Source organism: Talpa europaea (assembly GCF_964194135.1).
Source record: "Talpa europaea genome assembly, chromosome: 9".
Classification (NCBI taxonomy): Eukaryota; Metazoa; Chordata; class Mammalia; order Eulipotyphla; family Talpidae; genus Talpa; species Talpa europaea.
In genome coordinates, this window is record NC_140076.1 from 114,506,660 (window position 1) to 114,524,582 (window position 17,923).

The 17,923-nt window shown below is 41.7% G+C and overlaps 1 protein-coding gene across 1 annotated transcript in view; it reads left to right on the forward strand.

Annotated features, from left to right (window-relative positions):
- GPR89A (G protein-coupled receptor 89A) overlaps positions 1-17,923 on the forward strand; it is a gene marked incomplete at both ends in the record, with an annotated part of 32,617 nt that overhangs the window by 9,198 nt on the left and 5,496 nt on the right. Inside the window, 6 exons of the mRNA XM_084243789.1 lie at positions 2,821-2,927; positions 3,351-3,452; positions 4,881-5,001; positions 5,661-5,741; positions 15,663-15,772; positions 17,576-17,664. Of these exons, the coding sequence (XP_084099915.1) occupies positions 2,821-2,927; positions 3,351-3,452; positions 4,881-5,001; positions 5,661-5,741; positions 15,663-15,772; positions 17,576-17,664 (610 nt within the window). The remainder of the gene's footprint in view (positions 1-2,820; positions 2,928-3,350; positions 3,453-4,880; positions 5,002-5,660; positions 5,742-15,662; positions 15,773-17,575; positions 17,665-17,923) is intronic.

Consider the following 17,923-nt stretch of genomic DNA (forward strand, 5'->3'; position numbering starts at 1 on the left):
CTTGGGAGCATACGCACGGGGCTTGCTCACCTGTGATTGCGACTCCAGGGCAAAAAGCCAGAGAGCATGGGGCCTGTGCATATATAAATACAGACACCTGGGCCGAGAAGCCAGAACTACAGGAGAGAGAAAGAGAAGATTGAGAGGGGAGAGAGAGAAGAGAGGCCAGAGAGGGACCCCGGAGATCAGGGGGGCTCAGTTGCTGCCCCCCTGCCTGCTGGCCTGCCTGTGAGTCCAGTCTGCTGATTCAGCATTGAAGGGACGTTAGAGATACCAAAGGCTCAAAATTTTCTTTCCATCTGCCCAAGTCAACAGTGAACCTGCCCAGTCTGGGATGGGCAAGATCAAGAATAGGCAAGTGTTATTTTGCCTAATAGTTATTTCGGCAACTATTTTATTTTATTTTCACAACCCGTAAGTTTCACTGTTATCTAAGCAGAGGTCAGCAGACTTTTTGTTATAAAGGGCCAAATAGTAAATTTTGTAGGCTCTGTGGGCCATATTCTTTCTCTCAGCTCTGCTCTTGTTGGGCAAAAGCACCCCTAGGTACTGTATCCCAATAAAACTTGATGTATAAAATCAGGTGGCTTGCAGGCCGTAGTTTGCTGGCTGCTGATCTAAGCAGTGATAGAAGAAACTGTCGCCCATATCTTCTAAAACCGAAGTTACTGGTTTTGGTAGATGATATCCTCCAACTTTTAACTCCTTTATAACTAATAATCCCACCTAGTAAGGCACATCACTCAGCTACTTTGATGGATGTTCCTTAAACAGTTTATATTAAATGTTATAGGATGTCACATTGCTAAAATCTGGTTCTTTGGGCGCTTTATGGGGAATTCAGTCTGTATAGGCTGAGGTATGTCTTTAATTATATCTATATTTTTCATACTTTTGGCCCTACTGTATAACAGAAATATGAGCCTTGACCATCTATCTGCATTGACTAAGTTCAGAATAATTTTCTTTAAAAAAAAAAGATTTAAATTTATTTATGCATACAAGAACTAGGGTGTAGGCCAGAGGCGTTGGGGGGGGGGGGTGAAAGGATTCACCAGAGACAGAGTGGGGAACGGAACAGGCGGATCTACTGAAATACACTGCTGAGAGGAGCAGTGGGCTCAGTGGGTGAGACAGAAGAGGTCTGTTGTGCCTTGTGGGTCAGCTCCTGGCTGGGTTCAAACTCAGGCAGCAGTGGCTGGCAATAGCCCTGCATTCAGAATAGTTTTCAAAGGAGAGCCTTGCCCTTGATGAACAGTATTCTTTCGACTCACCACTGAGCAGATGTAGTATGGCCTTTTATTCAAACATGTAATCTTGTAAGGGTTCTTAATTTTCTCAAGAGAATGTTACTTTACTGTCAGCTTAAAAAGACAGTTAAAATACATGGTTCACTTTTAATTGGCAACCTGGATTGCACTTGTCATTTCAAACACACTGCCTCCCAGGATCTTTCACAGTTTAGCTAAAATCATGATTGCCTGGAGGATGTAACTCATTTGTTTCTCTAGTTGCTCCTAACTGGGCTAATCCAGATGAGCAAAAGCTGTCAGTATATCTAGACTTAATGGTATTGGCTCCCTGTAGGGCAGCATTTCCTGAAGAGCTTTTTGTTTTCCTGCCATATGTACTGAGGGAGAAAGAGCAAGAAACGGCCCCCAAAAACCCACTGATATTTCTCTAGAAAGGATGTGGTGGAGGACATGTTAATTGCCCCCACATTTTCTGCTTTATGAAATCTTTGGAGAAATTTCATTATGATCTTGGTAATAATTCAGCAGTAATAAAGCAGTAGTAATTATGCTCCCTTTAAGCACTCAGTTTGTTTTTCTTACGGACACTGTGATTTATCTGGCTGATCATATCTATTCATTTCACTATCCTGCTGTATCTATCTGGTTCCTTATAACAGAAAACCAAATCCACTCTAACTAGTTTAATGAAGAAAATGATAGATTGTAGAGTAGTAGCGCATTCATAGAATTTCTCAGAAAGCAGTACATCAACTTAAATATGACATTTTCTATTTCATGTCAACCATTAGAAAACTAAAAATGGGGCCTCCCCGGTGGCGCAGGGATTGAGCGCTGGGTTGCGAAGCTGCTCTCAGCCTCTGCAGCACCTGTTCGATCCCCAGCTGCTCCCCGGCCACTGGAGGAGGGTCCCGCATGGCGCGCAGACCTCTCCTGCCGCCCGCTGCTCCCCTCAGGAGTGTACTTCGGTCGTTCTGCCTGCTCTGCTCCCCGCTCTGGCTCTGGTGAATTCTCTCACCCTCCTGTGCTTCTGACTGTACCCAGTGCTTGTATAAATAAATAAATAAACAAATCTTTAAAAAAAAAAAAAAGAAAGAAAACTAAAAATGTTTTAAAAACTTAGATTTATGGTCCCCACCCCACCCATAGAAAGTTTCTAGATCTCTATGGAATCGTGTGCTTGGTGTGTATTTTCATAACAGCCATGAGGCCTGGGCCGATAGTTCAACTGTTCACCATTGCTTTTCCTTTCATTTATATCTCCTTATGTTTTGTTTCGTCATCCTATATTTTTTAATCTTTATAAGCCACTTAACCTCTTTTGAAACAAGGCCTAAGTTCAAAAAATCAGTAAATACAAAGGACACCATCAGGAAAGTGAACAGCTATCTCAAGAATAGGAGATGATTTTTGTAAATCACATATCTGATAAGGGGCTCTGTCTAGAATAGATGAAGAACTGTTACAACTTAATAATGAAAAAGCAAAGAACGCTGGAGAAGGCGAAAGATACTGAAAAGTGCCACCTTCCTCGCCTCCCAGTGATGGTCTGGGCCTTGTGTTTCAGCTCCCGTTATTTTCATTGGAAAATGAACCTGTGTGTGATTCTGCTCATCCTCGTTTTCATGGTGCCTTTTTACATCGGCTATTTCATCGTGAGCAACATCCAGCTCTGTGAGTATTTTATCCTCCGTGTCGGTGCACGGGTGGAGAGGCGTATTCGCAGAGATGGAGATGATTGGGAGCTTCCTGTCTCCATTATTTTCAGTAGCTGCTCTTGCGGGGGGGGCAAGGAACACCCTAGAGATGAGCATGAAGTAGATGTGGAATGGATGGTTAGGCTGCTTGTCCGGCCCTGGCTTTATTTCTGTGTCTGCTCTAATGTCTCCCTGAACTCAACCCACATCGTAATCTCAGCCAGATTATAGTTTATTTACAGTATGGTAAGGATGCTGTTTCTGAAATTGTATTGTTCCATCACTCGATTCCCAAACGAGCAAGCCAGCCAAACGGTAATTATCGTGATCCCCGGCCTGTAAGTAAAGCAAGCTCTTGACACGCGCCCTGAGCTGATTGCGCTCTTCTCTCCTTCCTTAGTGCGGAAACAGCGGCTGCTGTTTTCCTGTCTCTTGTGGCTGACCTTTATGTATTTCTTCTGGAAACTAGGAGATCCATTTCCCATTCTCAGCCCTAAACATGGTAAGTATATGTGTAGTAAGGAGGAAAGGACTGTTTATAATTTTCTGGTTTTGAAAAAAATTGTTCCTTTAAACTTCTGATTGTGGGAAATGCAGTAAGTGATTTCTCTGAAAAAAAAAGTCTGGTTTTGAAACAAATTTTCTCTTCATCATCATAGGAGATGTCAAATGCCAGTGTTGGAACAGACTTCTATCATTTTATTTCTTTTTAATATTTTATATAATTCTTACATCACTTTTCATCTTTGCACAATGTATGCATTTTCATTATGGTTATAGTCCCCATACAATTGCACCCCCCCCCTTATTTTGACTCTAGTCCTTCCTCTCCCCACCCCGATCTCCGCTCCCCACCCCCGACCTCTCCCCACCGTAGTGTCAGAATTCTATCATTGTAAAACAAGAGTTTTGGTCTTAGGTTAGTGAATAAACTCTGAGTGTGAGGGCTAGAGGAAGGTGTCTGTAGGTTAAATTTCCTGGTGTTATGTGCAGACTTGTGGGGAGCTACTTGTAGGTGCAGCTAGACATGAGGTACCCGTAACTTTTATCAGATTCCCAAAGGGTTCTCTGACCCAAAAGGTAAATGTCCTCTAGTCAAGTGATAATAGAGATTGTCTTTATCAAGGGCATATATTTTGGGGAAGAGTAGTAAATAAAGAAAAATTTTCTAGGAATCAGTATCTCTTCTCACACAAAAAGTTTAAGTACAAAAATAGGTCATGGACAGAACCCTAAATTCTGTGCTGAAAATAATAACCAAAAATCCCTCAGCTAATAAGTTCTTCTATTTCAGAAATAAATACATGAATCTATCTATAATAGACTATAAATCGATCTATAATTGCACTATAATAGTTACTTATACTTTTCCAGCAAGTTTACTTCCCAATTATTTTTGCCAAAGCTTTTGCTAAAAGTATGTTGCCTTGCTGGAGTTCACACTTCCTTGGATAAATGAAGTGTTATTTATAGTTATTGTTATTTTACTATTAGCGTCACCCAATAATACAGACAATTCTGGAAGTATATGGGCTAGGGAGAAAATTAGTAAACTTTCATGTATTATAGAAAATCTACATCTATGGAATTATATGTTGGCATATTTAATGTACTATGGAGTACATGTTATATATCACTATATATAAAAATTTGGCTAGTGTGAGCCAATCATCTTGGTGATGTCAGTGGTGTTGCCTTTTGCCCTTGAAAGCTGGATACCGGCAGCTCTTGTGCCAAGACTGCCTGCCAGTGTCTACACAGGCATCTCTTTTAACACCCCTGTCCCTCCCAGAGGCAGCTTCTCCTGCCCACGTGTGTCTGTGCGAGCATCTTCTCTTCCTTTCTTTTTTTTAATACAATAACCTGCCCTTTGGATATTAAAAAAAAAAAAAAAGCAAGCCAGCCAGTGCTGATATGTGTGGTTTTCCAGGGATCCTGTCCATAGAGCAGCTCATCAGCCGGGTCGGCGTGATCGGGGTGACCCTCATGGCTCTTCTTTCTGGCTTTGGTGCCGTCAACTGCCCGTACACGTACATGTCCTACTTCCTCAGGTACAGACAACTGTGACTCTTCCTTTTCTCCCGTTGCTTCTTAAATGCATGTCATGTCACACCACCCTCGTGAATTGTTAAATATGAACCTTTTCTCAGCCTCTTGGATAAGATAAGTGTAGAGTCTGTTCTTACCAGCTTTATAGTTAAGTGTGAAATCCATGACACGGCCTTTTTATTCTCTCCCTCTTTCCTTATGGGATTTGACTAGAAATATCTATAAGTAAGACTCATCACCTATATTGCTTGCCCCTTTTATTTATTTCTAAAGCGGCAATTTAAATCTGGCCCTCTCCACCCACCTCCTCATCCCCACTTTTTAAAAGCACGTTTCTAATGGATAGTGCGTGAACTAAATAAGTTGGGATTAGTAAATCAGTTCCTCCCAAAAGAAGACAATGCCAAATTAAAGGTATATGTACACGTGCCCCCTAAATGTCACTGGACCAAAGCGAGAAAGGCTGTAAGAGAGCTAGCTAACCCTCCACGGCCTTGAGAGCCCAGAAGTATCAGCTATAAAAAAAAATCACAGCAAAAGCATTTTTCTTACGATAGTCATTATTCTCTAGAAAAAGACCCTTCAGTTATAGGGTAGCCGTTGAGGTTTATTATGCTTTATGTGACCCCAACACATTGCTAATAGTTTACACATATTACAGGAATGTGACTGACACAGACATTCTAGCCCTGGAACGGCGACTGCTCCAAACCATTGACATGATCATCAGCAAAAAGAAAAGGTAAGAGATCAGCGCATTAAAAAACTTGTACTGTTAAAATCTCTCAAGAAAATCTATGATTGGTGCTGTCAGGGAATTTCATCTTACCCATTTTTATTACAAGTTAAGGTACCATCAAAGACTTAGTGTCTAGTGTGAAAGAAAAGTCTCAAATTCAGGTTTATTTCCTCACTTTAGATAAATTCTCTTGGTGTAAATTGTTAGACTAGCTTTTGTATTTGAAGGTCTTCTACACTGGATGTTTTCAAATCTGTTCTGCATTTTTACAAACTTGTTCATGCCTCGCTTTGATCTATTCAACTTGCTTTGCTCCAACTACTTTTAAAATTCCTTCAAATCTTCAAGCCCTTGTTGTTTTTATTACTTAAAAAGTACTAGTAAATATGTTTTCAAAGTGACATTTCTAGAATCTATCACAGTGGATGAAAGCGTAGACTTCTGAATTTGCATCCTGGTCTCCAGCTTGCAGTGTGGCCTCCAGATGGGTGCTTTATCCCTTGTGCCTCATCTGTAAAATGGAAATGGAATAATGAATTGCAAAGTACAGCTCTTAGGATAGTGAACCATACACAGCTAAGGAAACTATTGAGCTTATTAATAATCCCAGCAGGACAGTCATTATTTTAATGCTTTGCCTTCATTTATCCTTTCATATTTTTCACTGATTAATTCTAGAAAGACTCCTTATGCCAGGCACTGTGCTAGATGCTGGAGGTGGAATGACGAGCAAGATAATCAGTCCCTACCTTCATGAAGCTTACTAATCTCCTGCCTTCATTAACATCGCTATTACATAAAATGTAAATGTAACACAGAGGTCTTAACTTGTATGAGGTGATTTTGTATTTCATGTTTCTTTCTTTGACACTTTTCTATAGTAAGAAGTCTTAAAGACAAGATAACAAGACAGTAGATTGATAGAGGCCCAAATTCACCAGCTAAATATTTGTCACCCTTTCTATACAGATTTGTTAGGTTATTAGAAGTATATATACGTGTATACACTTATTTACTTTTATGTTTTGTTTACATTAATTATATACAGTTTACCTTACATAAATGAATATGAATGCAGATTTTTAAAATACAACAATATGAGCAACATGACTTAATATTGAAAGATACTTATAAAGGAACAGTACTATTTTGATTCCCAAGATCATTCTCTCTTTTACTACATTTCTTAACTCATATGAGGACGTGAATGTAGCCATGACTCATGTCAAGTGTAGATGTGAACTTTTAAGCCATTTCATTACTAGTCCTGCTCGTCCTTGTCTCATCAGGATCTGGGGCGGCTTGTCATCCCACAGCGGGTCTTACCCAAGTGACTCTCAGAAGATCCCACCTCTCAACCTGACCGAATTATCCTGTCCTTTGTGGACACCAACCTGGGGCTTTAGGATTGCTCTCTACCAAAATATAGAGCAGCTGTTCTCACAAACACTGGCACTTGTGAAGTAGCAGGGACTAGATAACCATCTTTAGATTTAACAGCAGAGGGCTGTAGTGCAATGACATGCGATAAAAAGCATCCATTATGTGCAAACGAGTTAATGGCTGGCAACGGGGGCAGGAAAGAGGCATACTGGCTTTTCACTTGGAACACTGCAAGCACATGAGGTCTGTAGTATTTGGAACGCGCTGGTCAGAAACCTAGTTCAGGTAATACGAGTTTGCTGGTTTAGTGATCAAAGCCTTTCAGCTTTCAGGTTGAGAGAATGAAGAGACCTGTTATTTTGTTTGGTTTGTTGAATTAGATATAAAAACTTTTGTCGTGGTGATCTTTGATGTAGTTGAAATATAGTGTCTGTTCACAAACATTATTTAGTACAATTTTGAAATTGTGGTTTTGTGACAGTTCAAAAATACAGCTTTGCACCTATACCGTGGTACAATGAAAAGAACTTGCTCTAGGCCGTCACTTTACTATAAACTTATTAAGCTAGCTTCAGCAATACTCGACTGTCATTTCCTCATTTTTAAAATGAAGAGTTGACTACAGGGTCTGTAAGAGCCCTTACAACCCACAGATTCTGAGTTTATGATTTTCACACAATTTGTACCATGATTGTTTTTAAAAAAAAAAAAAAAAAAAGCCAGCGTGATATGACGTGTAAAAGTTAAATGCGAGCTATTACTGTGAGGAAACTAGCTGAACCCCCATCCCTGGGCTGGGTTTTCTCTTGGCTCCCTTTTGAAAATGTGAAGAGATAGAGGGGAAAATAGATTCACTGGTTATATTTCCACATTAGCCACGACGGCTCTCACATTAGATTAGCAAGTGTATTGGCCTCTGACTGAGTACACTGCCTGAACTGTGTGTAGGTTGGACATTTAACTTGAATAACAGTAAAAGCTGTAGTGACTTGAGGTATCAGGTGTAGAACTCAGGATGACAAAACATTCAGAAATTTAGGGGTGATCCCTATAAACAAAGGAACCACAGAGAGGGTAACCCCTTACATCTGACTCTAAAATTTGTCAGAATTCATGGTTGACCACTAACCTACCCAGGCTCAGGCTCAGAAGATTACTAGAGAGTTAGGCTGAAAGGGGGGCAACCGGAAACTGAAAAACTGAGCAGACATAAGTTACTGCACCCTGTAAATATAACAGAGCTCACAGTTTGAGTCCGGGTGAGTTAACTGCCCACTATAACAACAACAACAACAACAACAAAAATGTCACAAGACCAAAGAAGATTCCAAAGTTACTGCAACATAATATCTACAGTGCCAAGCTTTCAACCAAAAATTGTTGGATCTACAAAGAAACAGGATCGTGAGATTCATGTGCAAGATAAAAGCAATCAATAGACATTTAACGCCAGGTAGTCCCAGATAACATTTAGCAAACAGGCCTTAAAGCAGCATTATAAATAATAAGGGCAAAGAAATGAAGGAAAGCATGATTTAATAAATAAGAAATACCAAAAAAAAAAAAAAACCCGGAAACTATATTGAAGAAAAAAAAAGCAAAAGAAAATTTGAAACTACAGTACCTGAAATAAAAAATTTGCTAAGTAGGCCTAGCAGAATTGAAATGGCAAAAGTAAGAATCTGTGATCTTAAAGATAGAGCAATAGAAATTATTCAATTTGAAAAATAAAGATAAAAGATTGAAGAAAAATGAATAAAATCTCAGAATGAGACAATATCAAACAGTCTAACACACTTGTAGTTGGAGTTCTAGAAGGAAGGGGCACAAATATATTAGAAGAAATAATGGACCAGCACTCTCCAATTTAGCAGAAAACATGAATTTACAGATATAAGAAACTTTGGGACTCCCAAAGAAGATAAACGCAAAATACACTTAGGTTCATAGAGTGAAAGGGCTAAAAGACAAAGTCTTAAGAGCAGCACACCACTCCCCAAAAATGAAATACTTAGGTGTAAGTCTAACAAAATGTGTCCAGCATTTACATGCTAAAAACTACCAAATGCTATGAAAGAACTCAAGGAAGCTCTAAATGGAGAGATATACCTTGTTCACAGAGTGTAAGATGACAATTCTCTGCACGATGGTATACAATGTAATTCATTTCTAAATCCCAGCACTTTTTTTTTTTTTTAATAGAGGCATGTTTATTTATTTATTTGTTTGTTTTGTTTTTTGTTTATACATGCACTGGGTACAGTCAGAAGCGCGGGAGGGTGAGAGAATTCACCAGAGCCAGAGCAGGGAGCAGAACAGGCAGAAGGACCGAAGTACACTGCTGAGGGGAGCAGCGGGCGGCAGGAGAGGTCTGCGCGCCATGCGGGACCCTCCTCCGGTGGCCGGGGAGCAGCCGGGGATCGAACCGGCGCCGCAGCGGTCGCCGGCAGCCTCGCAACCCAGCGCTCAACCGCTGCGCCACCGGGGAGGCCCAACCCAGCACTTTTTTTTGGTAAATATACACAAAATTATTCTAAGATTTATGTGGAAAGGCAAAACAATCTTGAAAAAGAATAAAATGAAAAAAATTAGTCTGATTTCAAAACTTATTATCCAGCTGCAGTAGTCAGGTTTATGTGTCAAATAGATTAGAGGAACAGAACAGAGAACTCAGAATAGACTGACAAATACGCCCTAGCCATTTTTTACAAAGGTGCACAGCAATTCAGTGGAGGGAAGCTAGCCTTTTCAACAAATGATGCCAGAGCAAGGAACTTACAAGTTTCAAGTTTGGGGTTGTTTTTTTTTCTTTTTTCTTTTTGTAACTTTTTTTTATATTGAGGTAACACTGGTTTGCAACAATGTAATTTAGAGAAATAGGTTCACACCTCTTCAAATGAATGTTAACCACACCACGCCTACCTCCAAAGCACCCTAGTCCTCCACCATAGACGGTTGATACACCACCCCTCTTTTATCCACCTCCACCCCCAGCAGCTTCAATTCTGCAGTCCTATTTCTGGGGTTGGTTTGGTTTATGCTTGCCTGTTCCTTTGTGTTTTCTTTATATGCTACATATGAGTGAGACCACCTGATAGTTGTCTTTCTCCTTCTGACTTATTCCTTTTAGCGTAATCCCTTCCAGTTCCATCCATTTTGTTACAAATGACAGTGAAAAGAAAACTTTTTTTTTTCCACATTTTTTAAAAAGATTTATTTATCTATGCATACAAGAACTTGAGTACAGGCCAGAGGTGTGGGGGCTGAGAGGATTCACCAGAGACAGAATGGGGAACAGAACAGGCAGACTGACCAAAATATACTGCTGAGGGGAGCAGCGGGTGTGACAGGAGAGGTTTGCTGTGCCATGTGGGTAGCTCTCTGGCCGGGGATGGAACTTGTGCTGCAGTGGCTGCAGATAGCTTCATAGGTTTGCATCTTAACCCCTTGCGCCACCAGGGAGGCCCCTATTTCACATTTCTGGCAGTGATGAAGGCATATTCTACTTCTCAGCATTCTTCCTAATACTTGTTTCTGTCTGTCTTTTTATTGTAGCCATCCTGAGAGGACATGAGTAGTGTCTCCTTGTTGTTATGACTAATGATGTTTAATGATCTTTTTAGTGCATATCAGTGATCTGTACATCTTCTTTAGAGTAATGTCCGTTCAAACCCTTTGCTCATTTTAAAATTGGTTACTCATCTTTTTGTTATTTAATTGCAAGAGATCTTTTTTATCTATCCTGGATACAGGTCTCTTATCTGGAAAAGTATCTTAAGATATATGACTTGCAATATTTCTCCTAGTCTATGGATTACCACTTCCCTTTCAAAATAATGTCATTTGTAGCCCCAAAGTTTTAAATTTGAAGCTAGTTCAATAGAGCTGCTTTTTCTTTTGCAACTTGAACTTTTAGGATTTATTATTTATTTTTTTTTATAAATTTTATTTTTATATTCCCCATATAATTGCAACCCCCTTATTTTTTTTAAAATAATAAATTTTATTTTTATATTCCCCATACAATTGCAGCCCCCCCCCCATTCTGACCCCAATCCCTCCCCTCCCGCCCCCGCCCCCCTAAAAATGTCTCTGGTTCATAGTTTTTTGTTGATTTTGATTTTCACTTTCTTATAGTTATTCATTTTCCTGGTCCCTTATTTAAGTTTTCTAGATTCCTGCTATGAGTGAGACCATCTGGTATTTTTCTTTTTCTTTCTGGCTTATTTCGCTGAGCATGATCCCTTCCAGCTCCATCCATGTTGCTGCAAATTGCATGTGTTTATCTTTTTTGAATGCTGAGTAATATTCCATGGTATATATGTACCACATCTTCTTGATCCAGTCATCTATTTTTGGGCATTTGGGTTGTTTCCAAAGTTTAGCTATTGTAAACAGTGCTGCTATAAACATAGGTGCAACCCCCTTATTTTGACCCCAATCCCTCCCCTCCCCGCCACCTACCCCCCATAGAGTGTCTCTGGTTCATAGTTTTTTGTTGATTTTGATTTTCACTTTCTTATATTCATTTTCCTGGTCCTTATTTAAGTTTTCTAGATTCCTGCTATGAGTGAGACCATCTGGTATTTTTCGAAAAGAAAACTTCTATTCACACAAAGGCCTGTAAACTAAAGCTTATGGCAGTGATATTCAAAGTAACAGAAAATGGAAAGGCTCTAGATGTCCTTTGATGGATGAAGGGGAAACAAACTGTGGCGAATCCATACGCAGAACACTGCTCAGTAACTAGAAGGATGGCGGTAGCTAGATGCAGCAGCCTGGATGAGTCACCAGAAAATTATGCTGAGTAAAAATACCCAATCTTCACAGAGGTTACAGACTAGATAATTCTATGTAACATTTTGAAATGACCAAATGGAAATGGAAGCAGACATTGCTGCCAGGTGTTAGGGGAGTAGAAGCGGGAGGCTGGCTGACTACACCGCAACTGAGGAAATGTTCTGTGACTTGTCAGTCCCCAGCTGCGCAGCCGTGCTCCACACCTCCCAGGTGTTTCCATCGGGGGAAACCAAGTAAAGGGCATGTAGGGTCTCTGTATTTTTTGGTTACAACCACATGTGAATCTACCATGACTCAAAGAGAAAAAATGTTTAATTGGAAGGGAAGGTAGTTGTGACTTCCTGCCAGAGCTGGTGGGGGCTGAAAAGGTAGGAGAGTCTTCAGCCTCCTCACTTGCAAGCTGCTCCCCAGCCCTCGGCCAAGTATGTGTGTCTCCATATTGTAGGTTTTTAAAATGCATTCAGGGGGCCTCTCTGGTGGCACAGGGGTTAATACGCCGCCCTATGAAGCTATCCACAGCTGCTGCAGCACGAGTTAGATCCCCTGCCAGGGAGCAACCCACATGGCACAGCAGACTCCTCCTGTCTCCCCGCTGCTCCCCTCAGCAGTGTGTTTCAGTACATCTGCCTGTTCTCCCCATTCTGTCTGTGGTGAATCCTCTCAGCCCCTGCATCTCTGACCTGCACCCCAGCTCTTCTATGCATAAATAAATCTTTTTTTTAAAAAAAGACGTTCAGTTAACAATGAATAGATAGTTTCTTATTCTAGACTCTCACTATAAAAAGAGACAATAGTGATAATGATCTTGGTAGTGATGGTGGATGATAGAACAGTTCAAAGTGAAAGTCGGCTATCTCTGCAGTACCTCATTGTTTTTATTCCTTTTTGTCACATTTCTGGAAGTTTGATATTATTACCTTTTTTTAAAATTTTTTAATTTTTTAAATTTTTTTAAAATGATCTATTTTGAGTTTTTTTAAGATTTATTTATTTATTTATTTGTACAAGCACCGGGTACAGTCAGAAGCTCAGGAGGGTGAGAGAATTCACCAGAGCCAGAGTGGGGAACAGAACAGGCAGACTGAAATACACTGCTGAGGGGAGCAGCGGGTGCAGCAGGAGAGGTCTGTCGTGCCATGCGGGACCCTTGCCAGCAGCCGGGGATTGAACCGGCGCTGCAGAGGCTGTGGGCAGCTTCGCAGCCCAGCACTCAACCGCTGCGCCACCAGAGGAGGCCCTATTATTACCTTTTTTAAAAATACTTGTCCTTCACCTGTAACTTATTTGATAATTGCAAGATTGGTTACATAACAAAAGTGAAAGTGAGTTGTTTCAAACAAGGCCTCGCTGGTCTGTGTGCAGCAAACTTGCACTCCTTCTAGCACTTGAACCCCTGCCTATTTTGAGGTCACAACGTGGCTCTGTCACCCTTACAGTTCACCCAGTCTCACCCCACAGCCAGTCGTGGTGTTTGCTGTATGGTAGAGAGTGCCCCTCCTCACTGCCTCTTCTCTGATCCAGCACAGCAAGCTGAAGTGAGCTTTTGAGGGGGATAAAACTGCTTCCTTCTTTGTATACTTGTCCCAACTTTCCAGCTGTGAGAAAAGGAAAACTGGGGGTTCCGAGTCTCACGAAATCAGGGTCTTGGTTGGCAGTGCCATCTTCTACCAAGGCGCAGTTACGGTGAGCAGAAGAGAGCTAAAACTGGGGCCGCAGTCCTTTCCCTCAGCGCCCAGGCAGGCCATTTTGAGGAGGAAACACTTAGGTCGATGTGGCCAGCACGTCTGACACTCTACTGTTAATACCGTTTTAGCCGATGACTTAAAGAATCGAGCCCCCAGGCTGGGGGGCTCCTAGGACACCTGGAGTGAGGACCTTCTGTCCTCCCAGACCACGTGAGGAAAAGCCTCGTGACTGGGATCCCCTTCCAGAAAAGATTTTTCTCACACACAAAAAAGTTATCCTCCCAAAAGGGCAACTTCTTCATTTTCCAGAGATTTGCTTGTAGCTAATATTTTTGAATTAACCAGACCAAAATAATCCTTATGTAACAGAGGCAAATTTTGGAGTGGCGTGGGTGTCCTGCTGCCTTTCACACAGACGCACCCCAGTGGCTGTGCCTTCCTCTGTTGAGGGCCCTCCTGATTTCTCTTCCGCCGCTAGGGACACAGGAGTGTGTGTATTTGTGTGCTGGCTTTCGTTTGGACGTATTTTTCAAAGGAGTTGTCTAAGTACTAGAGGTGGGTTGTTGGATCCTGAGGTGAGATTTGCTTAATTTGGGGAAAACGGCTGATCTGCCTTCAAGGTGTTTGCACGTGACTTCCACCAGCAGTGAAGAGGCGCCCTTGCTCCTCGCCCTCCTGTGATTGGTAGTGTCATTTTTTTTTAGGTCAGTAGTTCTCACAGGTGTGCAGTGCTGTTGAGACAGCCTTGGTCAAGGAAACCATGAGGCGGTGGGATGTGTCGCCCCCCGTCCTACGGGAACACATGGACTCAGTCATGGACTCAGCTGTGTCTAAACAGGGTGGCCCCCCATAAGGTGCCACACTAGACAAACTGTTAGATCCTGGCTCATAGATCTTGCCATTTCCTAGAGGGCCGAGAGCCCGGTGTGTGCCATTGGAATGTAACCCATCTTCATGTGCCCAGGCAGGCTTCCCAGCCAGAACAGGCTGTGACGCTGCCCCTCTCCACCCAGCGCTTGGGCCTATCCTGCAGACATCTCCTACCGCCCCTGGAGGGGCCAGGCTAAACTCCCCTTTCTGGCACTGCTTCCCTCATGCATGTGCCTTGCCTGGGGTTTGTTTTTGGTTTTTTGGGTTTTTTTTAAAGGAATTCAGCTAAAGAACTTCCATTTGGTATTTGATGCCATTGGCATTGGTCCCAGCCATAAATACTAGTGCTGCTGCTGTTGCCTTTCCATTTCTATCTCTTGTTGCCCAAAAAATCTCTTTGAGTTAAATGTTTCTTTAGTCCTACTATTTTTATTAGACTCATCCGGGTTTACTTTCGGTCTCAAGTCCCAATATGTCATTCAAGTAACCATTTTTGCACAAATCATCTTAGTTTTCCTCACAAAGACTGTTCTTGATACCCAGGTGGTGAGCTGGAAGGTGCCAGCAACTACCACTGTGGCGGTGGGGCCTCCAGGGACTGGAGAGACCAGGAGGGAATAGCAAGGGTCCTGCTGATTTACTCAGGAGTGGGGGGATTGGAGTTAGAGGGAGGATGATGTGTTAGATGAGGCCAACTTTATGCGATTTTGCTGTTTGTTTGTTTTTTCCTTCATCTGCTTTTGAAAAGAAAGTGGGGGGAAGGATGTTTATTGAGTTCCTGCCCCATGCCTGGTCCTTTAGGTGTGCTAGCTTTTTTTCCTTAAATGATATCACAAATTAATATATGTATAGCAATTTATAGTGGACAGTAACGTGAGTCCTTCTATCTTATTTCACTGATCTTCACAACCATTCAGAGATGAGGAAATGAGAGCTCTTAAGTCTCACAGCTTATAAGTAGCAGACCCAACCCTCCACTTTGTTGCCTACTTCAAAGTCTGTGAGCTTTGCCTAGGCCACACTGCTTCTGGGAGCATAGTGTGCCCAGTTGTGAGTCGTGGGGAAGTGGGCCGCTGAAATGTGCATCCTTCCCTGAGCAGCTCAGCAACTGAGAAAAGCAGTTAAGAGACTGGACTAGGAGAGTCCATGCTTCCTTGCTGAGATTTTATATTTTCTTTCATTTCAGGATGGCAATGACACGGAGAACTATGTTCCAGAAGGGGGAGGTGCATAACAAACCATCAGGATTCTGGGGAATGATAAAGAGTGTTACCACTTCAGTGCCAGGAAGTGAAAGTATCCTTTGCCTCTCTGCTTGCCTCTTTATCTCGACTCTGGACCAGGTAGAAAGTAGTGTTGGAAGAGTGTCTTCTGAGGCACCTGACTGCGTCAGAGTCCAGCTGGCCAGGGCCAGGCATCGGTAATTCTGTGTGGACAGTCAGTCTTTCTAACATAGCAGATAATGAAATAATTGTCTGAGCTGAAAGAGTCTTAATAAGTCAATCTTTCCATTTCACAGTAAGAAAATAAACTCAGAGAGGTTAAATCACACAATAGTTTGTGGCAAAAATAGGACCAGAACAGTGGTCTCCTTTTCTTAGTTCTCTCCACTGTACTATTACATTCCACCACCCAAAACAGCTCAGCACACAATGGCTTCTTAAAATGGATGGTTTGTGTCTGGGGTGGTGAAAGCAGAGCCCATTTCGAAAGCAGTCAGTATTTCTGACCAAATTTGAAGCAGCTCTGCATCTTAAAATTTTAAAATCATTTTGGTTGAAAGAATCAAAGAGACTAGGTTAATGGGTTGGTTTTGGCCCGGGCTGGTTAGAGTATTAAACTACTTCCAAAATTGAGTACCTACCAAACCTCTTTATAGCTACCAGGCTATCAAGTCACACCTTTGGGCACTAAGGAGGTGAAATGGATTCCTCATGCCTCCTTTTCCCACCTCAGGAAGTTCAAGCTCCCTTTTGTTTCACTTAGATGAAAAGGATGTTATCTGTCCTGTTTCTAAACCATGGCCTAGCCTTCTGGTGTCAAACGCAGATAAGAATTAGACAAAGGAGGGTAGGATGAGTGTAGGAAAGAGGGGGAAAGCATTCATTTAGATTCATTTCATCAAGCAACATTTCCTGTTTCCAGACAATGCTAACGGATAAGATGATGAGCAAAGACAGCCCCCTCAAAGACATCTACTATCTGATGGGGGGGCGTGTGTCTTGCCGGTAGCAGCCACTGCTGAGGAAAGTGCTGAAGGGCACGCGTTGATTTGAGTAAAATCACAGAGAAACATCAGAGAGGAATGAGGATTTGGCTTAAAGTCAACACTCTATTAATGTTAGTTCTTAGAAATCCATAAAAGCTAAAGTTTAGGTTTCAGCTTATTAGAGTCAATAAGTAAAGTCAGCAAGAGTATCAGGATTATTAAACCGCCCTAAGCGCCCAAAAGGAGAGAACAACAACACTTGGAGTTCGTGCAAAGTGGTGAGTGGAGTGGAAAGAGCAGGCCTTGGAGTGGGTGAGCACTGGCGACTTCTACAGCTCCTTGCTGTGTGATGTTGAGCAAGTTCTTTAACTCTCTGAGCTTTCCTTTCCTCTTCTGCAAAATAGATAATAAAGCACCTTTCTCATGGGATTATTTTGACAATAACAAGAGATAATGTCTGTCAAAAACAAAATAACATCTGCAAATCTCAGCTTGTCTAAGATCTTGGTAAAGGTTAGTTCCCTTTCCTATCATTGCACTCTGATGATACAGGGGAAATCTCTGGTATGTTATAATTTTCTACCATGTAACCATTTGAAGATTTCACCGATTACATTGACAGTCTAACTAGATAAAAAAATAAATAAATAAATGAACAAAATCACTTCAGCTAGTGAGAAACTTAGTGGTAGGTGTTAGGGGAAGAAGCTCTTGGTAGCCAGAGGTTAGGAAATTGCTCTGAATCAGTACTGCTGGCTGTGGGGCCGGAAACTGCAAATGCAGGCAATTCCTAGAATCCACTATAGGAGAAACCAAAAGCATTTGCTTTCTTCACTGCTATTTCTTGAAACTTCTACATGATTTAAACCTTGATGTCCATTTTGTGCCAGATCTTACTCTTATTCAACAGGAAGTGGATGCTTTGGAAGAATTAAGCAGGCAGCTTTTTCTGGAAACAGTTGACCTGTATGCTACCAAGGTACAGCATAAGGAAACTGACGTGTGGCTTTTGCCGGTGGACTGTGGTAGAGGACTGTGGTAGGGGACTTGCTGGGGATGCAGTGTGGTATCAGCACCCAAGGGGAATGATCTGAATCATACACACTGTTGAAAAACAATGTTACCTCAATAAAAATTTTTAAATGCCAGTATGACTGAAGAGAGAACAAGAGTAAATAGTTTTTGAGTGTCTTTTAGAGAGATTCCGCAAGGCTTCCATGTCACCTATGAAGTTCTGG